Source organism: Numenius arquata, chromosome 1, assembly GCF_964106895.1.
Source record: "Numenius arquata chromosome 1, bNumArq3.hap1.1, whole genome shotgun sequence".
NCBI classification, from domain to species: domain Eukaryota; kingdom Metazoa; phylum Chordata; class Aves; order Charadriiformes; family Scolopacidae; genus Numenius; species Numenius arquata.
Window position 1 is genome coordinate 8,527,061 of NC_133576.1, and position 17,162 is coordinate 8,544,222.

Sequence of the window (17,162 nt, forward strand, 5' to 3'; positions counted from 1 at the left end):
TTTGAAGACGTGACATCATATAGTTCTTTCAGAGTCTTATTGTTGCATAGAACCATAGAGTTTTGGGTTGGAAGGGAACTTAAAGGTCATGCAGTTCCAATCCCCCTGCCATGGTCAGGGACACCTCCCACTAGACCAGGTTGCTCAAAGCCCCATCCAAGCTGGCCTTGAACGCTTCCTGAGATGAGGCATCCACAACTTCTCTGGGCAACCTGTTCCAGTGCCTCACCACACTTATAATAAAGAATTTCTCCCTAAGATCTAACCTAAATCTCCCCTCTTTCAGTTTAGAACCATTACCCCTTGTCCTATCACTATACTCCCTGATAAAGAGTCCCTTCCCAACTCTCCTGTTGGTGCCCTTTAGGTACTTGAAGGCTTCTATAAGATGTCCCTGGAGCCTTCTCTCCTCCAGGCTGAACAGCCCCAACTCTCTCATCTCCTGCAAATTTAGAAATTTAGAATTGCAATATCAAGTTGTAATTTTTCATCTGCATTGTTTCATTGTTTTTATTTTAGTCTCTTTTAAAAAGAGATTGTTTATCTTAGGGCAAGGAATTCAAGTAGTATTGGAAAGTCTCCTAACTCAAGTTCTTACTTAAATGCAATGGATTCATAAGAGAGACTAAAATGTTTTGTGTCCTTTGCTGAAACTTGGCATCAAATAAACTTCAGTGTTCCCAGAATTGTAAAAGGTTTAAAGGAACATAGATAATGGTTTTAATGTTATACAGAAGACATAAAATACTATAAAAATACCACAGAACATGAATACCTATTTAACGTTACATGCGAAAGGAGAGCAGCTTGTTGTGCTTGTCATTAGGCATTAATATGTGCAGGATAAGGCTACACCCTAATCTGATATACAGCATTTTGGAAAAGAAGGGAGATGTCATAAGAGTGTATGTCCAAATACACTGCCTAGCACTGAATATACATCCCCATGGTCCCTGTGCACACAAGAGAAATTACAGACAAGGCAGATCTCTTTTGATGAAGGGATAAAAACAGTAGGATAGGTGAAATTAATGAGAATCAGAACTGTGCAGTAATTATTATAAGCTCATATTATATAATAGAAACAGAGAATGTTATCATATATTTGTAAAAGGTTTATGTTTGCAGTTTATCATCTGACAGGTAGACTGTAATTTATGTGTGACACTGGCGGTGTTGTGTTGAGCCTGCTGTTGCATAGTTCACTCCAGTTTCAAAAGTAACTTCATCTGACTTTTTCTGGATTTTGGATTAGCCTTTAATGTTTAGTTCTGGAATATGAGCTTTTGATAAAGAGCTGTCTATCAGTACTAGCTCTGTGGCCCTCATGATGTACAGAACTATGCTAAAATGCCTTTCTGTCAGTTTTGATGGAATGTCATGATATGTATGTCCCGTGCAGCAGATTGTGTGATCATCCCTTTAGTGGACGAGCTGGATTTCTTTATTACTTTGATTTGCTACATATTGCACTTCTTAAATTGTACACTCTGTATTTCTGAATTGAATGAGCAAATAATAGACTGAAAAAATTAAAGCTCTCAGTCTGGTTGACACAAGCAAAAGGAGCGCTGGGCATATCTTCAGAAGTAGTATTGGCATTTTTTATTAGGTGATTTTATATAGATGATATATCACAATTCCTTTCTAATATAATTACATAAAACCTGCTCTTTTTAGCTCTGCAATATTTCATCTCTATATATATACATATATGACCACAAAAAGAAAGAATTTACCTAGCAATTTATAGGAAAAAGAGATCAGTTTCGTACATTGCGGTAGCTAATAATAACGCCTACAGCACTTAGGCCATGAGTCAGTAAGGCACTTTACTACATGATTTTAATTCATTTACTGAACTGGAGCATTACTGAATGAAATTGGTAACAAAGGCAGAGGTATTTGAGATGGTGAAAGACAGGCTGAAGAAAGAACTATTTAATCCCCAGCACCTAGAGGCTCCCACAGTGAAAGAAATACTTGTAAGAATTGTTTATATTTATACATAACATCATGATTTTTTTGTTGACCAGTACATCCCCAGTCATATCACTGATGCTGGAATGAGTTAAAATGAAATCCTTTTGAATAAATAAAATTAAAGTTGCAAGGTAGCCAAATAAGCAATTGCAATCTGCTTAATAAATCCTGATGTAGTATATCTTAACTTTCCCATATTATCTAAGATTTGAACAAATTGTAATTTATTTTTATCATAACAGATATTTCATCTTCATGGGTAAAACCGAGACATTCTGCACAATTGTTTCTTGTGAAGTACAAGCTATCTTTGTAGGTTCAGTACCAGATTCCCTAACTTATTTACTGGGGGAGGTAGGTATATTATCAGGTTTTGCTTCCATATGATTTAATGCAGTGACAACAGTCTCTAAAGAAAATTCAAATACCAGATAGTAGTTTCACAAGACCATTATCTTTTGATTGCAAAACTTTAAAGTATTTCCCAGACCAACTGATGAAGTAAATAATTGCTCATCCTCTGTATTATTACTGCCACCCTGGATCTCTGTGGGGGACTAAAGGGAAACAGAATTTTCTTAGGGTGAATTTTATGAACAGAAAGATATTTGTCTAGTGCTTAGCCAGGAAAACTGAATCACTGAAGGAACTATTTACTCCTAATTTTTCTGTTATTGTTCCAAAGCCTTTATTTCACTCTTTCTTCTTCTTTCCCCCCGTTATCTTTTCTCAGATTTCTTCAGAGAAAATAATAAAAAAAAAAAGAAACAAACAACAAATTAAAAAAGAGTAAAAGTTCAGGAACAAATTTAAAATTATAAAATGCAATAGACAGTCATAGAAAAGAGTTAGTATAAACCCGTATTTAAAACTCTCCTACCTAAATTATGGAAATTGCTTGCCATGGGAACTGAGAAAAAAACTATGCCTTAAGTGTAGTCAAATAAAAATATTCTGATTCTGTTGCATGAACACATCCGTTGCCTATTACCTTATAATCCAAGTGAGTACCCATTGGCATGACAATGTGACTGGGCATCAGGCCCTTGATAAAGATTCTCCCTGAGAGCTGATTCACCCCCAGTAGCCAGGTCAAGAATGCCAATAGAGCCAGCCCAGCAGCATAGCTGATTTAAAGGATTCATACTAAGATGCAAAGGATGCATGAGAAAAGAAAGAGGAAGTCCAATGATGGTAGGTCTCAAATGTATTGGATTAACACACCACTGTCAACAGTCAGAATTTCCCAAGGCTCACCATGTGCTTAAAGTTGCATCTGTAACTGAAATCTCAGTAATGACCCAAGACTTTGCATTTACTCTGGCCTTATGGACCATCATGGCTGTGGACCACATCTCAAAACTAGAGCCCTAGAAAAAGCTATGCTTAAGCATAAAATATTTAGTTGAGTTATTGGTTGTTGTTCTGAAGAAAATCATGAAGAAAATCCTGCTGCAGATGAGTGAGCACTGATAAAGGTAGGCTCATATGCTATGAATATGCTGAGAGCTACATTAGGGTCTAAAACCAGACATCACTTGATGGACTTTTGCATGGACTTAAGGCAATGGTTGGGGTACATGGTAACAGCAGCTCAGACTCAACTTGACTCAACTGAGTCAAGTCCTTTCAGACCCAGCAACTATTCAGTCAGATACAACTTTTTGTGAACATTGATTCCTGACCAGGCAAGGAACAAAATACAGCTAATAAACTGCCCTGAGTGTGAGCTGGTCTGTGCAACACAAGTTTACATATCCATTCACTTGTGGCAGAGTTTACCATCAAACTGGGTAATCTATCCCAAGGTAATGGGAAGGTCATTGTAGTTTCATTCCCATAGTTTTAGTCTTCCATACAGTAAATACTGCAGTTGTATCTTCACTGGAAACCGGAGTAAAAGTACTAGATTCAGTATACATAGAATACTGAAACAGCTACAGAGGTCTCAGTTATTATAGGTCAGGATGATCTGGCAGTGTAGAATGACATGTTGGAATCAGCATTGCTTTAGTAAATGCTCATTCTTGTTTATGCATACTTCCTTTTTATGTTTTGGAACCGAGATGGAAAGATCACGAGAAATTACCTTCATCGTGTTTTATGTAACTTGGTATTTCAAATGAAAGATAAAGACTTCCAGGAGTTAACTGAGATAATAGATCCAGAACAGACTGGATACCTTGACTACCATGAATTTTCAGACTTGCATGAAGAAAAAGAATCACTAGTAAGTGTTTACTTCTAATTCTGTAATCATAGTCTCTGTTACAATGGCTGCGGCAAAATGCTGGATTGTGTTTTGGTAAAATGTTATGCTCTGCATACAGTTTTTATCTAAGTTAGTAAGTTCACATTCTTTCCAGCAATGGAATATTCATAACCAGCTCTTCTAGACTCTTCTTTCTGATGCATCGATTGGAAAGCAATCTCACGGTTACTAGAGATTTTTGAAAACTCCAGCAGAATCACTGGCTCACTCGTGTGTGTACAGCAGAGGACGAACGACAGTAGTACTTCTTAGCTTTCAGCTGTCAGATCTGTTTTGCTGATATTTTGCTGTTTCTTGTTTTATCTATTATTCTTTGTAATATACATTGGTTCAAAATATATGCTATATACTACACAGACATTGCATATTTTCTAGGGTACAGCTTTGACACCTTCTGAATTTGTAGTTGTCTTATAATGTTTTCCTTTAGAATCATTCACTGAAGGTACAGAGAGGTTATATCTTGAAACCCACCGTCAATATTTCTGTGCAGTATTTCCGTTTCCTTTGAGAGAAATAAGTCAATACTTTTTTGCTTACCAAATTATTCTAAGAAATAACATAAGCTGCGGTTTGTAAATTTACTTCGTAATATTAAGGAGCTGTTAAAAATTTTTCATAATTTTCAATATCAAATCTCTTCTAGGTTTGTGTTAGTATGTCAACTGACTAACTCCATATTTAATTTTGTCATACGTAGTCTGGATAGTATTCTTGAGAGATATCAAAGGAGACCAGTAGTGTCAAGAGAGATACTAGACACACAAAAAAAAGGTCCCCATTGAACAGGCCCAAATGGTGTGCATTGCTTTCAAATGCTTTGATGTTAGGAGCTGAAACAGGATGCTTTCCACTCTGATGGCTCCAACAATAGCAACATTTGATGCTGCAGCTCAAGTCCCTTCCAGCTGGTTTTGAGTAGAATAATGGTCTGGCTGAAATTGTGGGGCAAACTTTAATGGTTGTGAAATTAGCATGCTAGGGAAAATGCAAATGCTGACAGCGCCTACGTATGCAACTGATGTGCACATGAAGTTGGATTTACAAATTAAGCTGGTTAGGCTCATATTAGAGATGAACAAAGATAATTGCCCATTTTTGTCATTTAAAATAAGCAGCCCAAATGAAGTAAGTGCTAGCATGAGGGAAGGCAGGTAAAGGAAATGTTAAACATCATAGAACACCATCACCTCGGGATGAAATACCACCAGGGATGACACAGTAGTCACACATGACACTTGGAGAGTGATTCTGGCCTGAGCAGTAGGTTTGTTCTGGACTCTGTGGCTGGGTTTGTACCCAGATCTGGATGAAAAGCAGCTGCAAGGAAGCCTGAGTGTCTGGGAATCCTTTTGTTTTGTGTCCTGAATGGTAATGCCAGTTCCATCAATGTGGCTCATCCTGTAGAAAAGGCAGAGAGTACAGGTTGTACAAATGAAAGAAGACAACTTTTTCAAGAAATATCTTCATTTTTATAATTTCTCAGAAATGATTTTGTCAGAGGAATCTTAAAAGCTGCAATGGGCAGAAGCAGAACCTAGAGAAGCAATCTAGAGCCCCAGCCAGCAAAGACAAGCCAAGGGACATCTCCACCTCCTTCCTTTCACCTGAAATTTTGCACAGTACAGTGCTTGGTCAGATCTGCAATTATGCTAAGATTTTCTGTCAAAATGTGATCTTGTGTTTGTTTCTTCTGAGAACCTTCTGTTTTTAGTGTACTCAATTTACAAGTGAAAAACACTTTTGTTCTAACTGCTAGTGCTACAGACAGACCCTAAAGCAGGTTCAGTAAGCCAGATTTTGTCATTATTTTCCCTTTGTGCAAGCCCATTGTCTTCAAATTATGCCCTGAGTAAGTTGAGTGCCACTTGCAATTCATTCAGTCCTAGTGGATTTAGTTTTACAGGACTGAGGGGAGAAACAATGGTAAAAGCGTTGCATTGTTATCAGTAAGTATACATGCCTCCTCAGTCACTTGAAGAAGCAGATCTATGCAGTGAGGTTTACGCTTTCTTACAATCGCTTTTCAGTCAGTTTTCAGAATAAATGTTTTCAAAGGTATATTTTGGGCCTGATGTTGCATCATGCTTTGAAATTAGTACAGTAAAATTGATTTAGTTGAATTGTTTTAAATTAGGCGGTTCACTAATAGCTTAATGGAACAAACCAAATAAAGAAGCCTGATCTTCTTGTTCTAGTTTGTAATACTGTAAGTGATAACGTAGTTAATTTTCAGTAAATGTTGGTTTTTCAACATCAGATTTGTCATTTTAGTACATTTTTTCATGTAATGAAATTTCATGTAATGCTATTATAATTTAACCTCAGGGACCTTTTTTTTTTTTTCTTTTCTTTCTTGCATTACTAATTCACTTGATTGTTAGGTGGAGGAGATCCTTTCAGATAAAATCAAAGAAAATTGGAAAGATTTTCATAAGGCTTTGCAGTCCTATGATCCTAAGAGTACTGGAACTATTAACAGAAGTCATCGAAGAAAACTCCTGCAGCTGTGTTGTTCCTCTTTGTCAGATCAACAGTTTATGAAGTAAGTTGATGATGTGTGAGTTGCAACAGATTTAATGTAATTTCTTTTCTTACCATATCTTTCTTCCTGTCTTTTAATATGACAGCTATAGCTGGAAGCATTAGGTATTTTGGTTTCCTTAAGCATATAGAAAAGAAAAGGTCGATGGAAGAGATACCCCCTTCCTCATGTAATCAGCTTGTAAATCCCTTATTTATTTTCACAACAATTCCATGTTGGAAATTCTTGTGGGCTTTACATTATTTCAGCATTTCAAAGGTGAAAAAGCCTTTTCTACAAAGGAACAACTGACTTGCTGGAGATCCAAGACATTATCAAACATTATTTAGTATTTCCAAACACAATGTAATACAAAATTAATTAAATTAATGTTATGTGTTTCCTCAGTAGACTATTATTGTAAAGAATAAGGAATTGAAATTTAATACTGTCAACATGAAATCTCATTTTCAATACAAGCAGGCTCCCCAAAGTGGGGAGTCAAAAGAGTTACAAGCATGGGGAGCATGGGGTCAAAATATCTATGTCCAAAGAAAAGGGAATTGTATTAGGCATTTTATTGCAATAACATTTCAGTCAGGTTATAATCGGGTCTAATCTACTCTCTCAGGAGCTCTAGTTTTCTCTGCTTACAGCCAGTGACTTTCAGAAAGATGTGGAATTCTTTCCTACCTTTGAAAACATAATAGGAAAATCAAAGAAATCAGTTCCATTCTGACCCTTACAACCCAGTGTCCTGCTGATCATTGTGTGTGAGGAGCAAACACAACAGCATCAATAGGAAATGGCTTTTGGAAAATAATCTTTGATCCTGAAATATGAATGAGCATGAGCGTGATCAGTAAAACCAATTCTACTGTATGCATTTTCCTTTCTATAAATGTCTTAGAGAAAACTTTGGGTGCTATGCATTGGGTTCATAAAAGTCATGTTCCCAGCACAGTGTGTTAGAACTGTATGCTTTCATCATCTGTCAGTTTTATAGCTCTGTGTTTTGTAGTATGTAATCAGTGGTCATTGATCATGAACAAGTAATTATCCTTTGAATTACCTGGGACTCAGCAGTTCTACAATTTTCTAAATAATGTTTGTACCATTATTTGTGTCAATGAGAGATCTTTACTATAAGAAAAGTCAGAAATTACAGCCACTTTGAATTGGAAAGTGGCCTTTACTTGAAATTCTAAACATTCCCTATAAGAAAATAATAGAGAGTAAAGCAATAAGAGGCAAACTGTTAAGGTTTAATTCATTCATCATTGTGGTTAATGGCTCTTTTGCTTTTGTTTTAAAAGGATGCAAGATAAGTCTTATGAGATCAGTGTAGCAGAATGATGAACACTGAGGCTGTGTTCTAGCAAAGCACAGGAAGAAGTGAGCATAATACTGTTAGCATTTCTGTTACGGTGAACAGTGAACACGTCTGCGTATCTGCATTTTTGAGCCGTGGCACTGTTAAAAAGTGCAGGTTTCTGTGTTTAGCAGAGGGATGTGCAACACCATAGATGGGATAAGTTTGCAATCTTTATATAGGAATAGCATCTGAAATATATGTCTAAAAGATAAGGTTTGGTTTCCATTATCAAAGACATTCAGGGACATATAGTCTTGCCTTGGCCATGCTCAGTGTATGAAAACAGGGTCCCATTCACACCATGTTATTACTTATTTTGTAGTAATCATTTCTAAAGGCACCTGTTCTTAGCAGTATCATTCGTCAGGGTCATGTTCTAGAGAGTTGAGGACCATGCTGAGGAAGAAGTGTAGTTCTTGTAATAAGATGAAGAGAACTTATGCTCAACAATACAATAGATGGCCTACTTAATTGGAGAACTACTTGGGTTTAGGATAAATGAGTAACAATATAGCTAATTAAGTTAGAAGGGCTCATCCACAGGTGAGGAGATATTTTGAAAAACCTGCTTTGTTGTAATCTGCTTTCAGAGTTGTCATTCTATGATTTAGCCTGACTTCTTAAAAATATGTTTTGACTCGCATCTTTTTACTAGTCTATATCTCCTTGTTTCAAATGTGGCATTATTTTTTATGTTAGATCTTATTTAAGACTGTCCTAGGAAAATGTTGTGGATTATGCAAAGAAACAGTGGATGGCACTGTTCATTCGCTGCTCTAAAGTGGTAAGAAATGCCAGGTTTAAAAAGGCTGTATTTTAAAATAATAAGCAAAAAAGAAAAGTAATTGACTCCTCTAAATGCATACACACTGGGCTTAAGACTATCACATCTGTGCTGGGAATGTCATAACCAGATTGGGGATTTAGCACGGGTGCTTTAAGGGGTGCAGAAGTTTTGAGTAAAAGGTGATGAAGTGACTGAATTACATTCTGGATTCCAGTGGTTCAGCTACATCAGTCTTATTTATTTGAAATGATACTTCTGCTTTGGGGGGCTTCTACTATAATTGGACTTTTGCAATGATGTGACTCATCCTGAGGCACTTGAGGACAATACTGCTATCGCTGCAGCAGAATAGCTGGCATGCTTGTCCCAGATGGCTTCCTGTGAGATGACATTCAGACTGGGGAAAAGAGGGAACAATTTTTAAGGGCATTTGGAAGCCTTTTATGGATTACACTCACAAAGCAGATGTTGCTCTGTAGTGCTCACAGCCATTTTCTATGTGAAGTCTGCACTTGTTTTAGCTGAGCAGGGCTTCACAAATACTAGAAAATGGAGACTCTTTCCCCTTCTTCTCATCCCCCTGACACTTTCTTCTGCAGCGTATATGGTGTGGATTAGTTTTCTCAAAAGAATTAAAGCTTTTATTTTTTTTTTTTTATTTATTTATTTCAGAAAAAAGGTACTTGATATGTTAAGTTATAAGTAGTTTCTACCAAAGGTAATTTTTTAACGTCATTCTAAATGGAACAGGCAGTTGGGATAAGTGGAGTGCAGAGAATGCCATGTGTCCCCTGCACAAGGACAGGAGCCTTCTGCTTTCATCCAGGAATATCCCAAAGCTTCACGAACATGAATGAAATCTTGGAAGGCTGAAGAGATCAGTGAAGCAGCAACTCAGTGATGACAAGGGCTCTGATTCACGAGCTCTGCTAATTTATAAGGGAGTGATTTAAGAGGGTAATTTAACAGACCCAGAGAACTAGCAACTCGACCTCTTCCCTGGAAGCTACCCTCAGAATAACAGAAGGTGCTGAACAAACAGTGCGTCTGCTCCTGGGTTGCTAAAGTTCACATAGAGGAGTACTAACTTAGGCTGCTAATTATTTTTCATATTCATATGCCAGGCAGCGTGTTAAGGTAAATAAGGGCTTTCATTCATGGTTTCTGACAGATTTAATTGTGCAGTGGCTGTGATCTTAGCTCTCTCTTCCAGCAGTGCAGCTGAATTTGACAGGTCAGTGTTGGGTGTTCCTTCCAAGTGTCCACCATATAATTCAAGCATTAATTACACAGGGTATTCACAAAGGGTAACTGTAAGTAAGGGAGGCTTGTGTCCTCAGGTTCCTTCTAGAGTCAATGGAATTCTTCCATGTAATGATACAGTGTTTAAGTTAGGCTCCTGCTTTCTCTGTAGGCTACAGAAGGAGCCTGGAAGGCTAGTTTCCAGTGCCTAAGGATAGCCTTCTGAGTAATGCCCTTAACTGTATATGGAAAGGAAATATGTTACTTTGATTGTCTTTGCCTTAAGACATTTGTATTATGCATTGTTCTCAACCTCCCAAATTATTTTAAATTCATATTTTATCCAGGTTATGCTATAAATACAAGGATAGCTCTTCTGATGGAATCTTTTACAAGATGCTTTTGGATAACTTAAAAGTTGCTGTTCTTTCTGGTGACTTAAATGATATCAGCTCACGTATATCAAAGGAAAAACAACAAAGAGAAGAAAAAAGGCAAACAGAGCTTTCAAAAAGATACTGTTATTACAGACATTTTTGTATTTAATGTAAAGAAAAAATATGTATAGAAAGAAGACTCTCAGACTGAGGATACATGCTGTTTTTCTAATGGTAAGTACAGTCCTGAGCTGATCTCTCATTTCACAGAGATACATTCAGAATTGTGCAACACTGAAAGCATTGCATCAGGAGAGCAAACACACATGGATCATTCATCAAAGACTTTAGGATTCAGGTAAAAATTGTTGATCCCCCTTTACAGGGTCCACAAGGATTATATCTCACTGCATGACTCAAAAATTGGGGTTTTGCCCTCTAGATAACATTTGAAGAGTAAGCTTGTGATCCTCTGTAGAATCAGTGCAGCTCGTTATTCAGGAACTGGATTTTAACATTCTCAGAGGATCAGGAACTCCGGCACACCTGATGTGACTTGGGATGCAGTGACTGCAGTGACTACTGCAGGCCACAGCTACAGTTTCCAACTGAACCAGCATCATTGATATTGGCATCCAGGTTACAGAGATGTATGATCTGTTGTTTCTGCTCACTTTTTACTTTTGAATATATGTAAATGCCTGCATAATCTGGAGGGGAAACAATAAACTTTCCCTTGTAATGAGCTTCTCTTAAAAATTTTTATTTTCTTATATTTGCGTGATAATCTACATGTATGGTCTGACCCAGGACACATGTATTTCCTTTCACTTGAACCCAGATAATGCATTACTCTAATATGTTCATTGTGGCATGCTCACTGCCTATCTTCCCTCATTTTCAGATTGGTATTCCATAAAACAGAATGCCCTATGCAAAGCTCACATTTCTGTCAACAGCTCTCAAGACAGGACTATGCCTTTTCTTGCCCCATATTCTCCTCAGACTTCTTTGTTTCCTCTTCAACAATCTGACCTTTTTGTGTTTCTCAAGTCCCCATCTGAATGGCCGTCAGGGCACCTCTAGAGATTGCCCCGTCTGCGCATTCACACATCAGAACTGACAGCTTATTCCTACGTCTCAAAAAGCCCTGTTCTCTCACCTCTGTTCTGTTGTCTCAGAGCCTTGCCACAGGATCCCTGCAAACTTTTCAAAGGAGGCCAAATGTTGCAGGGACACCAAACATAGGTATGAAGACCTCCGAGCTCTGACCCTCAATGCCAATTTCAATGCCACTCTTAATGCAACCTTCAGCAATGTTCTCACAAAATGGTTTGTAGGCCCAGCAGGACCTTCATGTTTCTGTCATGAGCATAGAGAAATTGGCAGTGGATATTTGGCATTTCAATCAGCAATATGAGGATTCAAATCCCTGCTGAAGGACCTTGCCAAAGGACAGCTTGCGCTCACTAGAATTCACTTACTGCTCTTTGCCAGGCTCTGCTGTAGAAGGGCAAAGCAGAGGAGGAGCATGCTGTCTGTCTTCTGAAGGCCTCTCAGGCACCAGGACATCCTTCTTTCTCTCCTAGCAGGGTCTTGGAATGATACAAGCCTTCTGGGATATTTTTAAAAAGACCACAATCTCCTTTAACTTCTTGCCAGGGTGACTGATGGCTATGAGGCCTTTGAACTGCTTTATATGGTGTGGTCAATTACTAGCTATTGGGCAGATGTCAACTGTTTGGAAGTGTTACCTGACTACCTGTCAACCACCCACATGAGAGAAGTTCTCAGGCACATGGCTTGAGTCACTTTACTATGTGAGGCCAGCACAGGAGTGAGTCAAACCCTGGGAAAGCTGGGGCCATGCTGTGAACGTACCAAGTCTGACTTTTTATTTATGATGTTGATCAGAACTCTAGGTTTAGGCATTCTGACAAATTTTAAACAGAACCTTTTGATGTTTCATTCCTGAATTGGTAAGTGTCTTGGAGCTATGTCAGATGAACTGCTCCTTCTGTAAGAATAAGCAGTGATTTACATCTTCCCTTCAGTTCTTCTTGCCCCAGTAATGTCCTGTGGTGGCCAAGTCAGTTCTGCTACCAACACCACCTAAGCCTCCCAGCCTGGAGTTCAAGGTTTCTGTCCCTCCTCCTGAAATTGCTAAAATGAAGCTTAGGTATCCTTATGGATCTTAATGTTACCTCTTTCCTTGTTATATAATGGGTGCTGTATGGCTTTTGTTTGCCACATTATTTCTGCTCCTCTCTTTAGCAGGAATTCATGACCAATAACAGAAAAGAAATATTACCTGAAGTCTCCAGGATAGCAACCCTGGCCTCTTTCTTACCGAGATAGTGATTTTGGACCAAAGGTCTACAATGGGTGGAATCTTGATATTTCCATATCTTTCTGCCTGTAAGGTCTGTAACACATTGGGGTGGTTAAGGCATCCTTTCCAGTGAAAGATCCTGGTCCAGAATGGCCTTCATCTTAATCCCCAGGACTTTTAGCAGACTGCCTCTGTCTCTGAAGTTCTTTCCTAATTTGCTTTTGCAAGACACTAGGAAATACATAAAATATTATGGTTGGCTCCTTCTACGTAATATTTTTCTGTGAACAGAGCACTCCTGCAGCTGCATTTCAAGATTGTCCCCAAAGCAGAATACGAGCTGTACTTCAATCAAGAAATCAACCTGTTTTCTGCAAGCTGAGTTTGTCCCTCTTGTTCTTGAGGTCAAAAGAGCTTTCTTTTTGTATTGATAAGAACAGATCTTTCAGAGATTCCCCAAGGTTATTTTTACTAAGGTCCAATGCCATTTCTACCAATAGACTGTCAAAGCAGAGAGCTGGCGAGATAAAAAAAAAAAGACGACTCATCAACAGGGAATACAGTTGTGTCAATAGGACACAGTACACTAAACTCAAGATAGATCAGTAGCCTCACTAATAAATGTCTCTAACTTCTGCTGAGCCACCATCTGGGTGAGCCACCATTTTATCCATATCTTCATCAAGCATTCTGGCCCCCGGAACTGATGTGTTAGAGTAGATGGTTAGATTAGGTTTGTCAGGCCTGAATGGAGAACTTTAAGATCCAGCCCCAGTGAGATGAGAACATGGAGAGAGTAGGGATTGGTGTCTCACACAGTTGGTAAATGTACTTGTGGCTTATTATTTGAAGATAGGAAAAGAACATACTTCTCATTGAGTACTTCAAGCTGGCAGCTGGGCAAGAAACAGTACGTGGCTAGGCCAGAGAAGCACATATGCTGATTGCTTGGCTAGCTGCTGACAAATGGAAAAGATAATGTCCCTGCCTTCCCAACTAGGAGAAGTGAAGACTGTCTCTCCTTTTCATGAATGACAATTTCACAAAACTTGTAGCTGCTGCAGCTGAAGACCCCTACACCTCTCAAGTTTGACTGAAATTGGTGGATGGACTCCAAATTTAAGGAAAAGTCTGACAGATGCAGATGAAAAGACTGATTGCATTATTCTTATTTCCCTAGGAAACCAAGGTAAAAGTGGTGCTGGTGGAGGGGAGTATAATTTAAAATATAAGCTTGCCTGAAATCAGGGTAGACCTCAAGGATCCCTAGTGGCTCTTGTGTCTCTTAACAGGCTTTGAACTCATTGTGACTCTGTAATTACTGCCTGAAAGCAGGAATAGATTTCTTAGAAATATGTCAGTAACTCTCCAATTCTCCTCCTTTCCTCTTTTTAAAACTAGGTAGTGTGTTTGTTTTCTGCATAAATTTGGGAAACAATTTTTGCTGGTTCTTTAAGAACCAATATGGATACATAACAATATTCTGTAATTTGTTCTTTCCTTATTAGTACTCATTGTTCAAGAAGCCTGCTTATATTTGACTCTACCAAAGACTGATACAAAAAGAGGCTTCAAGTGCTTCATCCCCTTAATGCAATCCATTAGTAGTTTTCTTTCTCTGTTGAGTAGAAAGGCAAGTATTTTCTTGATCCCTCTTATATTACTGAAGCATTTATAGAGTGAGTTCTCGTTACTCTTGATATTTTTGATCTTGAATCTCACACTGTGTTTTGGCCTTTCAGATTTTGATCATATATACTCATGTTTCTCTTATACTATGATGGCATGTTTCACTGATGCACTGCCAGCTCTCCTTAAGTTATTTTCCCTTTAGACCCATTTCCCATAAAACTTTAGTTCCATGAGAAGGTATAAATCTACTTTTTTTTCACTATTCTCCTTCCTTCCTTTTGCAAGTGTCATAAACTCTGTCATTCCATCATCATTCCTGCCAAAGCTGTATTTCACCTTTTCAAACAGTTTGTCTGTGTTAATTAGGATAAAGTTTAGAAAGACTTTCCCTTCACTGGATTTTGCAGCGTCCTGTAATGTATAACCCTATTCCAAGTAGTTTGAGGTCCTCAGCTAAGTGGCGGTAGTTAATACCTTCCTGTGAGCTTTTATGTCAGCTTCTTCCTTCAGTCTAGTTTAAGACTTCCCTACAAGGTTATAAAGCTGGTAGGTAAAGACAGCTTTTTGTGAATAAGCCCCTGACAGGAAAGATGGTCTTTTAGATGAGATTCTGCAAGTATTAATTCATTTATTTCCAGGACAAATTCAGCCTTTGCTTCAGTCTTGAACTTCAATAAGGAGAAAGCATATAAAGAACATTTGAGTTTACATTCATCACCTGTCCTGAAATTACTTTTTCATTTTGTTCATTTTTTCATTATGTTTACAGACAGGAGAATATAATAATTAATGGGATGAGGCGGGTAAAGTTGTGGCAACTTCTTGCATTCAGGCAAGACAGCAGATATCTCAGAAGACCAGGTGCCTTCAGCAGATGAGCCCCCATCTGAGATCCTCAGGAGGGAGTCACCAGTCACAGTCATCTTTTGATCCCTTTTGGGAGGCTTAGAGTTAATCTTCTGTGTGCTTCTCAGATCAAAGTAAAACTCTTTCATTAGCATATTTTTAGAATAAGAGTTAAAATGTTAAGATTATCTTTAAATTTAGGGAATACTATAAAACACACTTAATAAATCTGTAAAATAAGACTGCTGAATATTTCTGCATTTTGCTTATATGGAAATACATGCTCTAAAATTTAACAAAAATAATTGTTCTAGCTTTCCTTTTCATGGGTTATAATAAATCCATAAAGGATGTAAAATAGGTACAAGTGGGACACATTATTTAATATAATTTAATTTCTTTTCTGTCTTTAAAAGTTATTAAATATTTAATTGTTATTTATTTTAATGGCTTATTGATGAAGGTCGTGGTATTTCAGCAAAAAGAGTATGTAGTCCATATCTATGGACTTTCTTATTGGGCCTGAGAAAGAAGGGTATTTTGGCCATTCTTCAAAGGGAAAAAGCATGGAAGGGATTTACTTGGGATCCAGGAAGAGAGAAAACATCATAAGAGATATTTTTTCCTTTTAAAATCAATAGGAAAACTTTCATTAACTTCTTTCATGTTAGCTTAGCCATCTCATGTTAACTGAGGAGGTATTAAAGGATAAAGGTGGCTCCTTAGCTGATGTAGAAACTTGGGCTCATTAGAAACTAAGCCTGTGATTTGGAGGTCTAAGATATCCGTTTTCAAAATAAATACTTCAGAGCAGTACCAGTCAATTTTCCCTTCCCTTCCCTTCCCTTCCCTTCCCTTCCCTTCCCTTCCCTTCCCTTCCCTTCCCTTCCCTTCCCTTCCCTTCCCTTCCCTTCCCTTCCCTTCCCTTCCCTTCCCTTCCCTTCCCTTCCCTTCCCTTCCCTTCCCTTCCCTTCCCTTCCCTTCCCTTCCCTTCCCTTCCCTTCCCTTCCCTTCCCTTCCCTTCCCTTCCCTTCCCTTCCCTTCCTTTCCCTTCCCATACATAATAAATGTTTACACAATATAGGCCTTGGAATCAATGTGTGCTCTAACGTGATCAACCTATCATTTTGTTTTGCATCAAAGAAGTTTCTTCCATGTCTATGTCTTCTTTATCATTAAAGCACTCTTGCTTGTTATTGCTGGATCAAATGTTTGAAACTACAAAACTAAGCAACTTGTCTTCATCCACAATCTTTCAATTTTAGAATCAAGCAGATTGAAGATCAAGCTAACAAATATGCCCAGAATAGAACTGTTGATGAAGTAATTAAAAGGTTGAAGGACAGAGTGATACAACAGGCAGCCACTACTAAAGACAGCTTTTTTGCCTACAACAAGCATGGGAATATTAATAAATCTGGCTTGTGGAAGGTAGGAAAAATGTTAGCTCTTTTTCTCTCTCTTGTACTTTTCCCAAAAAGATCCTTATTGTCTTAGCGATGTGCCTGCTCACACAGCTAGAGTTAAATCCTCCAGGACTGTTTCAGTCACTGATGTAGGTCTCATGCAGCTTATTGTATGAGAAAGAATCTCAACTTGACTTTAAAGACATAAAATTGTCATCCTGTAGCAGCACTACACCTTGAAAGCTTCAATGGCTCCCGATTTTCAAAAAGAATATGTATGAATGTCCCCAAGTTGGGACTTGGAGGTGTAATGTCAACCAACAGCACATCTCTTAATGCGAAGTGAGTGGGCATACCTTAAAGAATCACCTAAACCTTAACTCAGA

General features: G+C 38.1%; 1 protein-coding gene across 1 annotated transcript in view; it reads left to right on the forward strand.

The window, feature by feature from the left end:
• Positions 1-17,162, forward strand: part of EFCAB6 (EF-hand calcium binding domain 6) — a 117,604-nt gene that overhangs the window by 48,574 nt on the left and 51,868 nt on the right. The window contains 3 exon segments of the mRNA XM_074157980.1: positions 4,050-4,213; positions 6,640-6,800; positions 16,636-16,801. Of these exon segments, the coding sequence (XP_074014081.1) occupies positions 4,050-4,213; positions 6,640-6,800; positions 16,636-16,801 (491 nt within the window).